The sequence below is a fragment of the Nannobrachium achirus genome (genome assembly GCF_963921795.1).
Source record: "Nannobrachium achirus genome assembly, chromosome: 9".
In the NCBI taxonomy this organism is placed as follows: domain Eukaryota; kingdom Metazoa; phylum Chordata; class Actinopteri; order Myctophiformes; family Myctophidae; genus Nannobrachium; species Nannobrachium achirus.
The window spans coordinates 43,288,195-43,304,909 of NC_137818.1; the positions used below are offsets into that span (position 1 = coordinate 43,288,195).

The 16,715-nt window shown below is 40.3% G+C and overlaps 2 protein-coding genes across 3 annotated transcripts; both read left to right on the plus strand.

The window, feature by feature from the left end:
- Positions 1-361: 361 nt before the first annotated feature.
- LOC308290597 (uncharacterized protein) lies at positions 362-8,555 on the plus strand. Of its 2 annotated transcripts, XM_080732501.1 has the most exons (4): positions 362-550; positions 1,254-1,864; positions 3,389-3,577; positions 7,061-8,555. In XM_080732501.1, the coding sequence occupies exons 2-4, from the start codon at positions 1,259-1,261 to the stop codon at positions 7,589-7,591; spliced, it is 1,326 nt and encodes a 441-aa protein (XP_080588627.1). In that variant the 5' UTR covers positions 362-550; positions 1,254-1,258; the 3' UTR covers positions 7,592-8,555. The 2 variants fall into 2 exon arrangements, with proteins under 2 accessions (XP_080588627.1, XP_080588628.1); XM_080732502.1 differs by lacking the exon at positions 3,389-3,577.
- A 1,696-nt stretch (positions 8,556-10,251) lies between these two features.
- Positions 10,252-16,715, plus strand: igf3 (insulin-like growth factor 3; the record flags this gene model as incomplete). The annotated part of the gene is made up of 4 exons (XM_080732788.1): positions 10,252-10,308; positions 11,552-11,699; positions 15,555-15,748; positions 16,497-16,715. The coding sequence occupies 4 exons, from the start codon at positions 10,252-10,254 to the stop codon at positions 16,713-16,715; spliced, it is 618 nt and encodes a 205-aa protein (XP_080588914.1).

Consider the following 16,715-nt stretch of genomic DNA (forward strand, 5'->3'; position numbering starts at 1 on the left):
AAGCCTGCTTTCTACGTGGTATTTATTTGATAATGAAACCCTAACCTCGCCCACCAGGCTTTCAGAGAATGAAACCCTAGCCATAAATTAACTTGTAGAGCACTTTTTTTTACACTCTAACGTCTTCAAAATAAATATTACGGGTGTTATTGTTTATGTCTAATGAAAACTGCCATCATCAAATGCAGATAAATAAATCTTATACTAGACGCGTCGCATCGGCTGAGCCCCTGTGATGTGATGTGATGTGATGTGAGCCTTGTAGATTTTCTTATGACGCCTTTTATTATTTTGAAAGTTCTTTCACCGGAAGTCACGTCGCGTTGCACTATGGGGGATTTGGGAGGACTGAGGAGGGAAACAAACCGAAACAAACAGCAACGTTTCTGTACGTTAGAGCCATGAGTTATATTAAACGGATAGAGATTTAAAAAGTTGTATCAACGCACGACTGTGTTCCTTTTATTTATTTATTTACAATAACGCGTTTATTTTGTCAAACACACGTCGCGGTTTCTTCTACTCTGTGAACTTACCTTTTGGAGTTTTGGTAAGTGCTAGTTAGGCACTGGTAGCTGGTAGCTACTCCAATTAGCATTATTAAGCTAATTAGTTTAATTGGAAACGGCAGATAATATGCAAGCTGATGGCGCATTGCGACCATGTAGATGCAATTTCAAATAGCCGATGTGTCTAGGGTTAAACTGGTTCAAGTGATTTTGTAGCCTCATATAGAACCTCCACTGTGGAGGCTCCACAGCGGAGGGTGAGGTTATGTGGGGCTAGTGATTTTGTAACTCTGGACCAGAGCTAGTGTTTTTGATGCTACGTTAACAACAATGTAGCTGGGGGTCACTGTGTAGAGTAGACCCATTTGGTTGTTGTGTAACTAAGTACATTTACTTTAAGTAATTGTAATTATGTACAATCTCTTATGTATGAGGCAAATTTTGTAGTTTTTACTCCACTAGGCTACAATTTTTGTTTTAACTCCACAACAAAAAGTTTAGTTACTAGTTCCTTTTTAGATTTTGATTATTATTACAAATATTACCCACTTCAGCCTTAATGTGAGCTTGTGGATCTGCTATTTTCAAATATTTTGAAATAATGGGTAATTCTGCATAATGAGTATGTTCTACTTTAAGTACATTTTGATACCAACACTCTTCTACTTTGAATTCCGGACTTCTGTCTGCTAAGTTTACAATGTTGTATTAGATATCTCATATCTGTTGTATGTGTGCACACAGAGAAAATGGATTCCTGTGAAGACTTCGAGATCTTCATTCCCGAAGAGGCAGAAGTAATAACGGTCCTTCTCAAGACCTTACCAAGAGCTATTTTGAGGAAAATTGTACGTTCCAAGCCTGTCAGAGAACTTGCCAGCTCTTCAGAAGTAATATATATTTCTCCAGTAATGATACGGAAGAAAGACCAAAAAAAGATCATCCAAGATAAAGGCAAACTGCTCATGATCTCCAGACAGCAGACGAGAGCCAAGAACCCTCTCACCATGCCTTTTGTGACCTCCAACCTTACTATCCATAGGGTGCTGGAAGAGCTCCAGCTCTGCAGAAAGACACCCAACCACACTGATACCTCACCAGTAGAACTCCCCCGTGGTTCCATACCTCAGTTCGACCACGATGCGGTTCTTATCTACCACAGGGAGATCTTTCTGTCAGTGAGAAAGCCCAAGCCAATGGGAAGTCAAAGCCGGATCCCCTGTGACCCCAACACAGACGTACCATCCCCAGCCATCGTGATAACTTCAGACTCTGACCAAGACACCAACACAGAGGTACCTGCCCCAGCCATCGAGATAACTTCAGCTTCTGATTATGACAGCCAGGAGGAGATGGTAAGAAATGGGATTTTATCTTCTGGTATTATTTAGGATGCACAGTAGGGCTGGGATCTGAGCTCAATAAGTCTTAAAAGATTCTCTATGTTTAGAGTATATTCATTTATTATTAGAAAATATTTATTTTCCGGACCAGTGTATATTCATTTATTGTCTAATTAAAGAATTTACAGAAAATGGTGCACGTTGGCACAGCAGAGAACTCGCAGATTGTGAAAAATGGATGAATACGTTGGGAAGTAGCTGCGCAGAGAAAGCTTACTTTGTTAACTTTAATATTCTGAGGTGAGAATTGCATCATGATCTGACATCTGAAAAAAAAAAAAAAAAAAAAAACGGAATGCGAGAAGCCTTTCCTTCCTATCGAGAAGTGATCAGCTGCCGTTTTTTTAGTGATTAGGCTTCGTAGAATCAGTCCATGGCTCCATACCTCTATGAAACACAGAATATTGGATCGTCTCAGATTGCATTTGAATCATGTAACCCGCGCTCTCAGTTTATGCATCTTAATTTCCCAAAGATTGTACATGATGTACACAATATATCCCATTATCCCTTTCTCTCTCTCTTGAGTCTCTCGAACATAGTTGGAGTTAGGTAACCTCACTGTCCTACACACACACACACACACACACACACACACACACACAGACAGACCACATGCTTTCTCTCTCTGTCTCTCTTTCTTCCATGCTCGTTCCACCATACGCATACAAGAGATAACTGTGAGGATGCCACTCACATAGCCTCAGGGCTCCTTCCTTGGAGCTCGTTGCTTGCATCTCTGGGGGCAAGCTAAAGGGGGATCAATTTATCCAAGTCATGTTTAGCTGTGAGTGAACCAACAACAGCCATCCATTCACCCAGGATTAGTAGGGTGTCGGACTGTCTGTGTCTCTTTCCCCCCCCCTTTCCCCAAACCTTTTCCTGCACCTCCGGAAAGACCAACATTTTCTCATCCCCTTCCACTTGCATACTTTGACCCCTTCAACCTATTTTCCCAATTTTGTGATGCATTGAGTTTGTAGATCTGCTATTTTCTCAGAGTGACACTGCCATATGTAGCTATCAAATGGCGCGTAAGTGGTCAATGCAACACTGATTTCCACAACAGACTGATGGGGCGACTGGCCCACCTAGTCTCAGCAGCTCAGAAACTGAACATACCCGTATTTTCCGGACTATAAGGCACACTTAAAAGCCTTTAATTTTCTCAAAAAACTACAGTGCGCCTTATAGTCCAGTGCGCTTTATATATGGATCATACATTGACATTCCCTTTAGCACAGCTCCATCTGTTGGATGCATAACGCAACGGTAGCGTCTATTATGTGCGCCTTCTAGTCCGGTGCGCCTTATATATGAAAACAGTTTGAAAATAGACCATTCATTGACAGTGCGCCTTATAGTCCGGTGCGCCTTATAGTCCGGAAAATACGGTACTAACCCCACCGCATGCTCACGCCTCATTTATTCATTCGTATTCATATTCGTATTTTCTCTCCGAAACCCCCTGTTTAGCCTCAGTTCCTTGAAACCTCTCCTGAACCCCCCAAGGATGCGTTTCAGAAGAAAGAAGTTATGGAACAATTGCTCAAGAGGCGTTGTCAGGTGAAGTTGATCAGAATCCCACGAGAGACGCTAAATAGATTATTGGCCAAAGCACAAATGGACTCCGTCTCCCAGAGAGAGTGCCATGGCACAGATGAAGTAAGTATGGCTTAGTTTAATTATCATGTAATGAAAATAAATAAAACCTGCACACCGTCACAGATGTACATTCTTTTGGTGGCTTGAAATGTTACCACAAAGAATATTGGCATTTGTTGACATTTTTATGTTGATTTTATTTATTTAACTCATTGAGTGCCTATCCCGAATTAGTTCGGGATATATGATCGTATCACAGGGTGCCTATCCCGAACAAGTTCGGGATATAAAAAAAAAAAAAAAAAAAAAAAAAAAATTTTTTTTTTTTTTTTGAAAAAATTTTTTTTGAATTTTTTTTTTTTTTTTTTGGACCCCATCAAATCTGGTGAACATGATTTCAATCGCGATTTTGCATGTTCCACCCCCATACAACCCCATCTAACATACAGGGCAGCCATTTTTGTTTACATTACATGTAAAACATAAGGGCGATTATCTCAAGAATGCCTGAACGGATTTCCAATCGGATTTTTTTGTTTGAAAGCTGTGAACAAACTGCACAAATCCACTCTGGATTGCATTGGATTTTTCAGAGCTCATTCTTCTCTGTTTTTTTCCCATGCATGAGGTGTGCAAGGTTTAATCATGGCTAAGTTGACGAAAATAAGGCTTCTAAAATGCTTGGTAGCCAATAGCTAACTTCAAGCTAACTTCATCCTCTTCCTGTACATGCAGTCATGCACAAAGGAAAGTGTTCAGGCAAGTCATGGCTGCAGGGCTTCTGCATATACCAGCATATCTCTATGGGATTTTCTCTGGCCACTGGGCGCCCTCTAGTGGTGAAAGGGGTGGCACTAAATGAGTTAAATTACATTTTTAAATTTGGAAAGTGCGTGTATTCTCCCCTTTTCTTATCCTTAATTTAATTATTTTACAGTAAGATTCGGATCTCTTTCGGATATGTCCTGTTAGGGATCGCCATAGCCTACCATCCGTTTCCATCTATTCTTGTCCTCTGAATCTTCCTTGGTCACTCAGGCACTCATCGCATCCATACAATGCCTCTTTGGCCCGATGGGTATCTTCCACCAGAGGAAAATCATGGCATAGGGACTTAGGGAGTGTTTTGGACTTGAGCTTATACCTAAACCAGCTTTGTCTCACACCTTTCCTTTCACTCTTGCTGGTACCCTTCTGTCACATTTGTCTCCACCTTTTCCATCCTGCCTGAACTCTCTTCATGTCTCTTCATGACACTAACCGTCCATAACCAGTTATATTATAACCACCTGCCTCTACTCCTTTCTCTGTTCCACTGTAGACACGGGCTACACAGAGCGATATATCCAAACTAGGGCTGTTGACATCTATCTATATATCCTCAAATCAAAATGTAATATTGGTCTTAAAAATTGGCCTGAATATCGAATATATTCTAATATATAATAATATAACAGGATACCAGCATGCGACCGTGAACTTTGTTGATACATTGTTTTTTGTATTGTCCCTGTCAAATAAACGAAAAAATTAAATACATTTTCGAGCAATATTTGGGATTCGAATATGAACTCTTTTACTGCCAAATCTAGGCTTTTTTTTTATTGTCTGATCCCTGCCATCAAAATACCTTAACTTTGTGATTTTATAGAATAATATCCATTCATTATTTCTAGCCGCTGTGTTTGTTAAAAGACGGTCGTAGGTCTCATAGAGTCGCGAATAAACAAACAAAACAGGTGGCCGTGATCCTCAATTACAAAGGGAGAGCCAGTGGAGTATGCCTATGATTTGTTTTTGGGCTTTTATGCCTATATTAATAGGGAAGTAGACTGACAGGAAATGGGGAGTGACATGCATGCAGCAAAGGTTGTCGGGAACGTAACTGATGCCTGACAGTGATTCCTTTGTTTGCTGGGCAGCATGGACTTTTAGTTATGGCGGTAATAAGTCACTGTTTACCAACGGTATGGCGGTATCTCCCCCAAAAAGTTGTATCGAATGATAAAAAAACGCAGTATACAAAACCGCTGTTTTGTGGTTATTGCACCCAGCCCTAGACGGCACCAATGTAACTCCTTGCAAATAGTCACAACTCCTTGCAATAAAACAGTTTTAAGGCCATGTCACACCAATGCAACTCCTTGCAACAGCCATTGGCGATAAATGGTTGCAAGTAGTTGCAAGTAATTGCATGCAATGATTTTGTTGTCTAGTTGCATAGGTGTGGACTGGCCTTAAGGGAAGTTCACACCAAGCTCTATAACGAATAACGATAACTGTCAGAGTTCTGGTGTGAACTCTGTCATCCACTGTGTGTGTGTGTGTGTGTGTGTGTGTGTGTGTGTGTGTGTGTGTGTGTGTGTGTGTGTGTGTGTGTGTGTGTGTGTGTGTGTGTGTGTGTGTGTGTGTGTGTGTGTGTGTGTGTGTGTGTGTGTGTGTGTGTGTGTGTGTGTGAACAACATTTTGTTACCTATCGACTTCACTTCCTCCCTCCCATTCCATCCATGAAGGCAGTTCTAAACACATTTAGTGTAACACTCAGTCACATGGGTCTGTGGCGCGTCACTGATTGGCTGTGGCTTTCACAGGCTTTAACACGCTGTTTAACCGAACGCTGCTCAGTCAGCTGCTTTTCAGCGCGACCTGGTGGTCGCTTCTCTGCCTGAGGGCGTCTTACTTGTTGGAAAACTAGAGTGTATAATACAGTATTGGCTACTCGCACTAATGAGGAATGCTCTCATATCCTTTTAATGAACCCATCATTCAGAGGTTATGTGTACTAAACAGTGTTTCCCCTAGAATGGAGTTGTAGCAGAGCAGTTGTGAATATTTATCTTGTGCAAAAATATATATTTATTGCGACCATAGGTCGCAGTTTAGTATGTGAACCGTCACAGCTTGACCATATCTCTGTCTGTCTGTCTGTAACGCCTGACACTGTGGATCCCCTGACACATCACTGTGACATCACAGGGTTCTCCATATATGGGCATAAAAGGCTGACACATCACTGTGACATCAGATACTCAAATGATAATCAGTGTTGGTTTGCTTCGGTGTTGACATTTACACAGTTGCTTGTGTAGCTTATAATTAAGCTGAGATCGATCAGGTATGTGCAAAGTTAATTGACCTGAATATGAAGCTGTTCACAGTTCCTCAAATGGCCGAAGCCCCAGATCTATTGAGAGAGCACTCCCAATAGCCTTCTGTTGTAAATGGAACATATAATATTCAAACATTTCTTGGCAAAACCAAATTACAATAAGATAACAAGAAGAATGCTGAAGTAACATTGATCACGGCATGGTAAGATCAAAGAGATATGGAGCCATCTGCTCTCTGTGCTCTGTTGTCCGGTCTCTCTCCCCAAAAAATCAGGAGCTGCACGAATGCATATAGGGGAAACACGGCTAAGGATATTTATGTCATGCACCATTCTAGACGCCACTTTAAAACAAAGTCTGCACAAACTGCTCAGCCATGTGTTTACTGTATATGTGGGATCGGCTGTGTAATCAACATTTAATTTTCTTCCAGGAATCACCAGAGATCTGCAAGACAAAGAGCCCCGTTCAACAACAAAGACCACCACTACCAATCACAAGTAGTAGTAGTGAAACTGAGGATGAAGACCCACGCCAGCAAAAAAAGAAGAAGAAATCTGTGTTACCAATCGCAAGTAGCAGTGAAGCTGAGATGGAAGACGCATGCCAGCAAGAAACAGTGAACATGAGTGAAAATAATGCATCCGACAGTGAAGGCAATGCAATGGACGGTAACAACAATTCAGTGGACAGTGAGAACAATGCAGGGGACTGTGAAAACAATGCAGGGGACTATGAAAACGATGCAGGGCACTGTGAAGACATGGACGATGAGCCCAACATGTCAGTTGCAGAGATTAGTGCAGAGCCTAGTGCAGAGGTTCCACCGGGACTTGTGTTCACAGCCGCTGCAGGACAGCGTCAGAACTGTGACTATGATCAACTGGCTCAAGAGGAAAAACTTAGTCAACTGAGAGCCAAATTCAGAGAACAGAAGGCTGCGCTCTTCCGAGCCGCTTCATAGGTGCGTGCATGGTACCTATATTGATTGATTGATTCGTTTATTTTCGTGTCCTGCACACAGAGTGCCCAACCCTCATGCGTTTATAAGACACCATTTCTAATTTACTGTATGTTTTATTATGTATGTTTTAATAGTTATACATTCATTTTTATACATTTTCAGAATTATACAGTATTTTGTCTTGTCTCCCAAGCTTGACAAATAAAATCTGACAATAAATGTTCCTTTGGCAAAACATCTCAAGTTTTTCATAATCGTCTAAGTCAAGGAAATCATCACAGATAGAAGACATCTTATTAACCTCTCTTATGTCAACATATTTAGGACAATAAAACAAAAAGTGAACCTCATTTTCAATTTCCCCAAGTTCACAGAACAAACAACATCTCTCTGGGGTAGCATTGAACCTGCCTGTCTCCAGAGCTAATGGTAATGTTCCAGACCGTATTTGTGCACACAGAGATCGTTGTCTTTTACTTAAATTATACTTCACATAAGGTAATAAATATAATGCAGCGGTTCTCAAACTTTTATTTCAAGGACCATCATAAATTGTGACTTACAGGGTCGGACGGTCCATTTGGGAACCTCCTCAAGGAACTCTGAGAGTGCCTGGACCGTGGACCCAGCTTTGGGAATCACTGCTATAATATCTTGTTTGTTTTAATTATTTACAAAACACAGTATTGAGAGACAGGACATGAAGCGAAGGGAGACAGATGTGAAGTGATCACACACATTTATTTTCTTTACTAAATGTCTCTGTAATAATATTAAGTGTCTAATAAATACTGTCTTTTTATGCAGGTATTCTAAAATATTTGCCCTATGATTCTTCCCGATATGACTTATTTTACCACAGTAACCCTCTATACTTTAGAACTACTACTTAGTTAAAGAGGTGTTGCCATAGTTTTGTACTTTTTCTGTTTTGTATGTATCTATGGTGTAAACATTACTCTAATAAACCCCCAGGTGTGGTTATAATTTGCAAATATGTCTGTCTTGTGTATTTTTGGTTTCTAAATCTGAGTCAAAAGGCCCAATCTAAATACACTGTTTTAGTAATACAATAAAATCATCCCTTCCCCTTTTTACTGTTGGTGTGGCTAACTTCAGCTGGGTCACCACTAAGGCTGGGCAATATATCGAAAAATTATATCGAGGTATCAACATGCAAGGTATACATATCGACGAAGACTGCTTGAAATGAGGTATTGGTGTATGTGTCAAATTAATTAACAGACACACTATGCATGCACGACACGTAGCACATGCAAAAGAAGCAGTCCATCTGTAACCAGGTGTTATTTCAATAAAACCTACCTAACCCTTCTATGTGTACTGTGCAGTGTGTATGCATGGATATGCTATTCGTTATCTGGGTTAGGCAAGCAGTGGACCTAAAGCAGAAAAACATTAAACACTATACTGCAATTGTTTTTACTAATATCATGAGTAATATCGATATTGAGGTATTCAACAACGTTATCGAAGATTTTCCTATTATCGCCCAGCCTTAGTCACCATCCACCTGAAAACCAGGTAATGAACAGGTGGGAAATCATGGCACCCTGGTCTTTTACCATGGTCAACTCTGTACTTTCTTTCTGCATGGAGTTGGCTGCCTGTTTGAATAGTGCCTGTCACTCATATTCCTTTTTGCAAAGGACTTATATTTAGGCATTGTAATGGATTTAGATTGGTAATGACCTTTTTATATTGACAGGGTTGACCATCTCAAATGTTTTCAATTAAACGTTACTGGGTTACATTTTTCCCAAATATTTGAATTACCCCAAAGCATTCAGGCACCCTACTACTGCGCTTGACCACACAATAATGTCTCCAGCCCTGATAGTGTGGCATTGATTGTATACAGTAGGTTATCTTTTAAGCAACCCTATAAAGTCTTATCATGTCGAGTGTAGCCTAAACTATGAGAAGCACAGTAGTCACAGAGCAGAACAAGTTCATCGCAATGACAGCATGTTACATCTCTCGATATGAGCAGCACCAAAACTAGATTGCAGTGTCTCAAAATGAGCGTGGCAGAGGGTGATTGTGAGCTAGTAGTGGAGAGTAACTAAGTTTACTTGAGTATTTTATAGCTCTACTTTTCAATATCTCAGCAAGTATTGTACTCCTAATATTTCCAGTTATACTTTAAATTATTTTACAGCTTTAGTTAGTTACTTTGAAGATTAAATTATTATTAAAACAAAACATGCTTAAGTGCTATTTTATACTTTTACTATTAAAAAAGATTGCAGATCTACAAGCTCAAAAAGCGTTGTGAGCTTGTGAGGAAAAAGGAAAAAGGATTGAATTATTTTGACAATATATTTCATCATATTTTACTTTGGCACTGTAGGTATATTTTGATGCCAATACTTCAGTACTTTTAAACAAGCAAAACTGAATACTACTAGGATACTAGTACTGTATGGCAATACCTCTAACAGAATATTTCTACATTGTAGTATTGCTTGTACTTAAGGAAAGGAATACTAATCTTGAGTACTACTTCCACCACTGGTGGGAGCTCCTCAAGATCCTCCCCCTCTCTGTGGGCTTTCTGGCTGGGTATAAGAGCAGGTCCAAGGCCTCAGACTGTCGAGTACAACTGTGGAGAGACGGAACAACGCCACTACAGCAGCATGAACTCCTCACACCCCTCCCAACACTGTCGCTCTGTGAGAGGGCTGACACTTAAGGTAAGAACGAACCGTTGGGCAAACAGGACTACATCTTTTGAAGTGTAAGCCCTGGAGGATTTGGACAAGGTGGCAGGTGCACACTGGTCTGCCCGGCACGCTCATCTCAGTTTGGTCTTTGACAGCCCCGCAGTTCCTCAGAGAATTACATGGGGATATTATTTCTGCTTAATTTGGACTGTTATTTCAGGGACGAGGAATAGGGGATGCACCCTTTGGATGCAGTAACGCATGTTTTGGATTAGAAGAAATGAGGGAATGGCATTAGAACATTTCAAGAGCTGTAAAAGGCCTTTGATTTTTATACTTATTTTGGGCTTTTGCATGGAATTATAGGCTGTTGACTATAGTCCGCCAGAGTACGTTATCCTGGGCTTTCTTTTCCATCTTATTTTCATGTTGGCCCACGTTGCTTGATGTCAGTCTCAACGTCCCTGTGCCAAGTGTTCTTGGGCCTTTTTTGTAGAATTGGAAGATTATTGAAATCAATTTAGGATAGTGGTTGAGTGCATGTTGGGTGGGCATTCAAAGTGTTGGCCAACATATTTTCATAAATGGAGAAATTGCATCAGGTCAAGATCATTTGTAAACAGAAGTCGAGAGATGCGTCAAACCAAATAGTAGTTAAATTCAAATAAAGCGTTAGACAGCAGATAATGTGTGAATGGTGTCATTCATAGGCCAGACATAAAGCTATCCTTATCAGCTTGACTGGCAAAAATGAATCCACCCATTGTGTGATGTACTGACAGCATAGATTGACAAATCCATTGCTCTGTATTGTTGATGCCTCTTATGTTTTGGCTTTGTTTACCTTGTTTTTCTTTTGCTGTACACAACAGCTACGTGGCTGACATGAACCCAACACTGAATTTATTTTGTAATTGTACTGAGCAATGCCAAGATTGCTTGACATTTATAGAATATTCCTCCTGCCATTGGCCTGATGAGCTTTGGACTAACAGATTGAGGCAGACATAAATGGAATGTTTTATTATAGATGACTTAGTTTCATCTGTATGTGTTGGTGGGTTACTTTACCATTGCACTTAATTAAAAGTGAGATATTTTGACCAGATCATGATCACTTTGCACATAAGGAATTATGTGATATAATATCCCCAGTCTTGGCCAAGTTTTGTAAAGTACACTTTCGTATAAATATTTGGTGTTCTGTGAATAGCTGTGAATTGGCATGACATTTCTATTGTGTGTACTCACACAGTTTGTCCTTTCTCTTCAGGTGTTGAATTTCTGGAGCGTCTGTATGCTGTACTCCACCATGTGCCTGACGTCTGTGTCCGTCCCTGCAGAAGCATCCCGGCTGCGCTGTGGCACAGATCTAATTGCTGACCTAAGATTTGTGTGTGGCGACCGAGGAATCTATTTAGGTAAATATACCCCCCCATGTGTTGTGATTTACAGTACATGGCCACTAATTAAAATGCTAAACACGGTTCTTTGTTAGATTATTGTTATTTATAGTTGTATTGTTTGTTTTATACAGCTCCCTGATATGTAGGGACCATAAAATAATTGTTATAACAAAATATCTAAATTCCCTACACCCTGGCTGGGACAAATTAGGAGAGCAATAAACATACACTGTTTTGCTGTCTGTCTTGTCTGTGAAAGAGGCTGATCTGGTTCTATTTGTAAGATTTTCTTAACCACTTAAACGCTATATCATCACAGGACAAATGTAAAAATAAAGAAACAAACACATGTGCTATGGTTAATGTGGTACATACATTTTCATTTAAATTGTTGTCGGTCAGTCAGTCTACATTTCCCAAAAGGAAACGCATGTATTAGGGCTGTCACGATATGACATTTTACATGACGATTAATTGTCATTCAAATAATTGGCGATTAACGATTTAATTGTGTTTTTGTCATTGATAATTACATTTCTGTTTGGCTTTTAGGCTTTGAAGTTGCACATGGCAGATATGATACATAACCTAAACACACAAATACATTACTGACATATTTGACGACTTACTACTTAAAAAATAACATTGATAGTGGAAATAGCCGATCTACAAGCTCAGTTGTGAGCTTGTAGATCTGCTATCTGCTGGCGTAGGGGTCTGGGCACCTCGGCTTCAATCTAGCCTGACAGTGTATCGTGGGTTCGAGTCCTGTTCCCGACGAGCTTTGCTGCATGTCTCTCCCCATCTCTTTCCCCCTGTGTCCTGTTGGTCTCTAAGACTTTCTATTGTAGAAACTATAAATAAAGCCCCCAAAATATCAAAAAAATAATAATAAAAAGATAATGCTATTTACCAGGGCAGGACTTTCATGAAGGCCACGAAGGCCATGGCCGCCGTTGCCCCTCTGTCTCTTTCTTGTCAGAGATTATGAATATCTTAACTCCCCGAGTCCCCATCTTTAAACCAATCCAGTGGCTTTGATTGGTGCTGGGCTGAACATGGATCAGATTGTAAATATCATCATTTATCTATTTCACTGCAGATTAGGTTTTCATCCCTAACCCTTAAATTCAACAAAATGGACTAAAATCTTGTTTTATTCGATAGCCTTCCTGCCCTGGCATTTGGCATTTGTGCCCTCAAAAAATGGACAACACCAAAGGCCAAGTGGCCTTGCCCCTTAAAATGACGGAATTCCAGGCCTGCTATTTACATTAACCTTTTTAATATTAATGTTGCATCATTAATGTCTTAGTATTTTGTCAATTATTTGGGGGCGCAATTGCAATATCGTCACGGCCCACCACCAGCGGTCCCCGGCCCACAGGTTGTAAATCGCTGACATGGATCATACACAAATTACCCACCATTAGGGCATTCACGAATAGTGATTTTTAGTATTCGAATTATTCGACCTCAAAGTATTCGAATAGTCGAATATTCGACAGGACTGGCCAAACTATCAAATATTAAGTAAGCAAGAGGCGAACATTGTGAAAATAGACGATCTATATGCTCACAACGCCTCGCGTTGCGAGGCGTTGTGAGCATGTAGATCTGCTATTTTCACAATATTTATCTGCGGAACCGAGTCACATTAAATGTAATACCTACAATTCCAAGTGCTTGTCAGGGTGGGGGTCCCCAGTTCAAATATGTTTATTTTGGGGGTCACAGCCTAAAAAGGTTTGAGAACCCCTGGCATAGAGCATTAACAAATTCATCCACCAGGGGCATTGACAACTCATTATTATGACTTCCTATCTAGCCAAGCTTTATAAACTATATATATTTTTTAAGTGAAACAATAAAATAAAATAAACGAATATTCGACTTCGGTGAACAACGTCGAATAGTGACTTTGATATTAGAATGTTCGAATATTTGGTGAATGCCCTAGGGAGAGTGTTTTCTGCTGGTGTTTCAGTCCGAGTGTATCAAAGGGTGCGTTCGGAAATGCGCACCGGGTGTGTGCTCAGTGTAGGGAGTGCCTAAACCTTACCCTAATCCTAACCCTAACCTCAGTAAAACTATATGCCTAAACCCAACCCTAACCCTAACCCTAACCTCAGTAAAACTATGCCTAAAACTAACCATAACCCTAACCCTAACCAGAACCGGTGCGCATTTCCGAACGCACCCTTTGATACACTCGGACTGAAACACCAACAGAAAACACTCTCCCGAATGCCCTAGCCACCATCCCATTCACCTAATCACCTTCCCCTTAACCTCACTCTGTGTCCATGTGCAAGGCCACTGTGACCATCTGCTATCTGTGTTTTCCTGGGTGGAGATGGCAGCGTGCTTTTGTACACAGCAGCTGTATTTTATCACTGTGCCTCCATGAAGCTTTATTGATGATGACCTTTATTGTTGGATATTACACAGCCTCTAGTACAGTGGTTCTCAACCTGTGGGTCGGGACCCCGGATGTTTTCTCTTCTCAACAGTAAACAAACCAACATAAAGTTTAAGTGTATAGAGTGATGTGCACATTTCTAAAGTTGATTTAAGGACCTTTTAATACCTCTAAAATGACAAATTAAACATTGGCCAAATTGTCAAATATTAGAGGCAGATCGCGTTGCAAGGTGTTGTGAGCATATGTAAATCATCTATTTTCACAATTTTTTTTTTTTTTTTTTAAGATTTGTTTTTGGGCTTTTTATGCCTTTATTGACAGGACAGTAGACTGACAGGAAATGGGGAGAGAGATGGGGAATGACATGTGGCAAAGGTCGTCCAGATCGGGAATCGAACCGGCGACGCCAGCAGGCATCATAGCCTAGTATGTGGTATGCGCCTTGACCACCAGGCCAGCGGGCGCCCCAATAGAACAGTATTATATAAAATGTAATCCCTGGTTAAAATATGATTATTTTGGGGGTTGCGACCTGAAAAGGTTGAGAACCACTGCCCTAGTAGGTTAGCGTCATTTTGGTGTAAAGTTGAATCCCAGTAAAGTTTGTTGATCAAAAGAAAGGATTTTCTGAATCTGAACCATGATTGGTGAATTTCACGTCGTTGCTGCCGGGCAGAAATCTAGTTACTATATACGGTATTTCAACTTTCAACTGTTTTCTTTTTTGTAAATGAATGCCCTACTTCGTCATACTACAGTGTCATACAAAAGTAGCCGATCTACAAGCTCACACCACATTGCGATGCAACACATTGTGGGTTTGCTGTTTTTGTGAAAGTGGTTACGTTTGTCCATGGTATTTATAAATATTGAACCAATGAACAGTATTAATGAGAGCTTGCGACTACATATTACATAATAACTACGTTTAGGGCTGTCACGATATGACATTTTACATGACGATTAATTGTCACTCAAATAATTGCGATTAACGATTTAATTGTGTTTTTGTCGTTGATAATTACATTTCTCTTTGGCTTTTAGGCTTTAAAGTTGCACATGGCAGATATGACACATAACCTAAATATACAAAGAAATTATGGACATATTTGACAACTTTCTACTTAAAAAATAACATTGATAGTGGAAATAGCCGATCTACAAGCTCACAACGCTTGTGAGCTTGTAGATCTGCTATTTCCATTTTTTACTCAAAAAAATATATATATATGAAACATTTTCAACATTCACGATTATGACGATTATGAAAAATAATCGCGATTACTTAAAATAATTGCGATTAGACGATTATGTAATAATTGTAACAGCCCTAACTACATTTGATCTACTGGAACCTTTTTTCCATTTCCTGAAAAGCAACAGTTTTGTTTTGGACACAAAGGTTTCCAGCCGACAGCAACGATATTTCTCTTCTCCTCCTGCAGGAAAACATAATTGGTCAGGGTATGGACCTCGGCCCAGAGGCAATAAGGGCATCGTGGACCACTGCTGTAAGCCGGGAGGCTGTGATCTCCAGCATCTGGAGATGTACTGTGCGCCAGCCAACCCCAAAGACAGACAACACACGACGGCAGACCCCAGAACTCTGCCACCTACCACCACACCACAACTAGCCGTGGTAAGAGAAGCTTTTCTGATTCAATTCAGCTCAGTTCAGCTCATTTCAATCTGGTCTGCTTGATTTCAATGCGATTTAGTTCTTTTTTTTCCTCAGTTAGATCGAATTCGGTTCAGATTTGTTCAGCTCAACTTCATTGTATGGCAGTCCATCATATGGACCATCACAGTATATCAAAAGTACATTTGACTTTGGGTCAAACATTTTATTTGGGGCCAAACATTTGACTTGGGGTCAAATATTTTACTTATGGTCAATGGGCAGTACAAACTTGAAGGTAAACTAAAGCTGTGCAGATCATACAGAGAATGCAACAAAACAACAGTATAATGATGGGTAGATAACTGGCAGGAATTGAAGTAATCAGGAAGATGGAATTCAAGTATTGCAATAGAGCAGCAGTAAAATTGACAAAATGATGTGTGGTTTGGTATGATGCATTGTTGGCACATTGCTATCTTAGGTACTGTAGATAACTTGCAGGAATTGAAGTAAACAGGAAAATGGAGTTCAAGCATTGATAGAGCAGCAGTAATAGAGAGGTTACTGGAGCGCTACTGGTATCTGTCACACCACCCGTGCTCACGGAAGGGAATAATAAAGGGAGAGATGAAAAAAGAAGACCAAAGAGCATACAAAATCCAGGTCCAGCCACTCAAGTGTTACCAATGATACTATTGGTAACAGGGAAATATTGCAACCCCTAATCATATTGAATTGTATTTTTTCTTTTCTTTTCTGTTTGTAGCAGCAGCAGTTCGAGACTGTATTTCAGAAGAGACTGTTACAGCACCTGGGAACACCTGATAGTCCCGAGAGGCAGATCTACAGAAAGAAAACACCAAATCCACAGAGAAGATCGAGGTTGAACAGAGGTTCGCGCAAAAGGATACATGCGCAAGAGCCGAGCCACAGTCCCCTTTTCACCTCGCAGAGTCCTCTGCCGGGAACACCACAACCATCATGA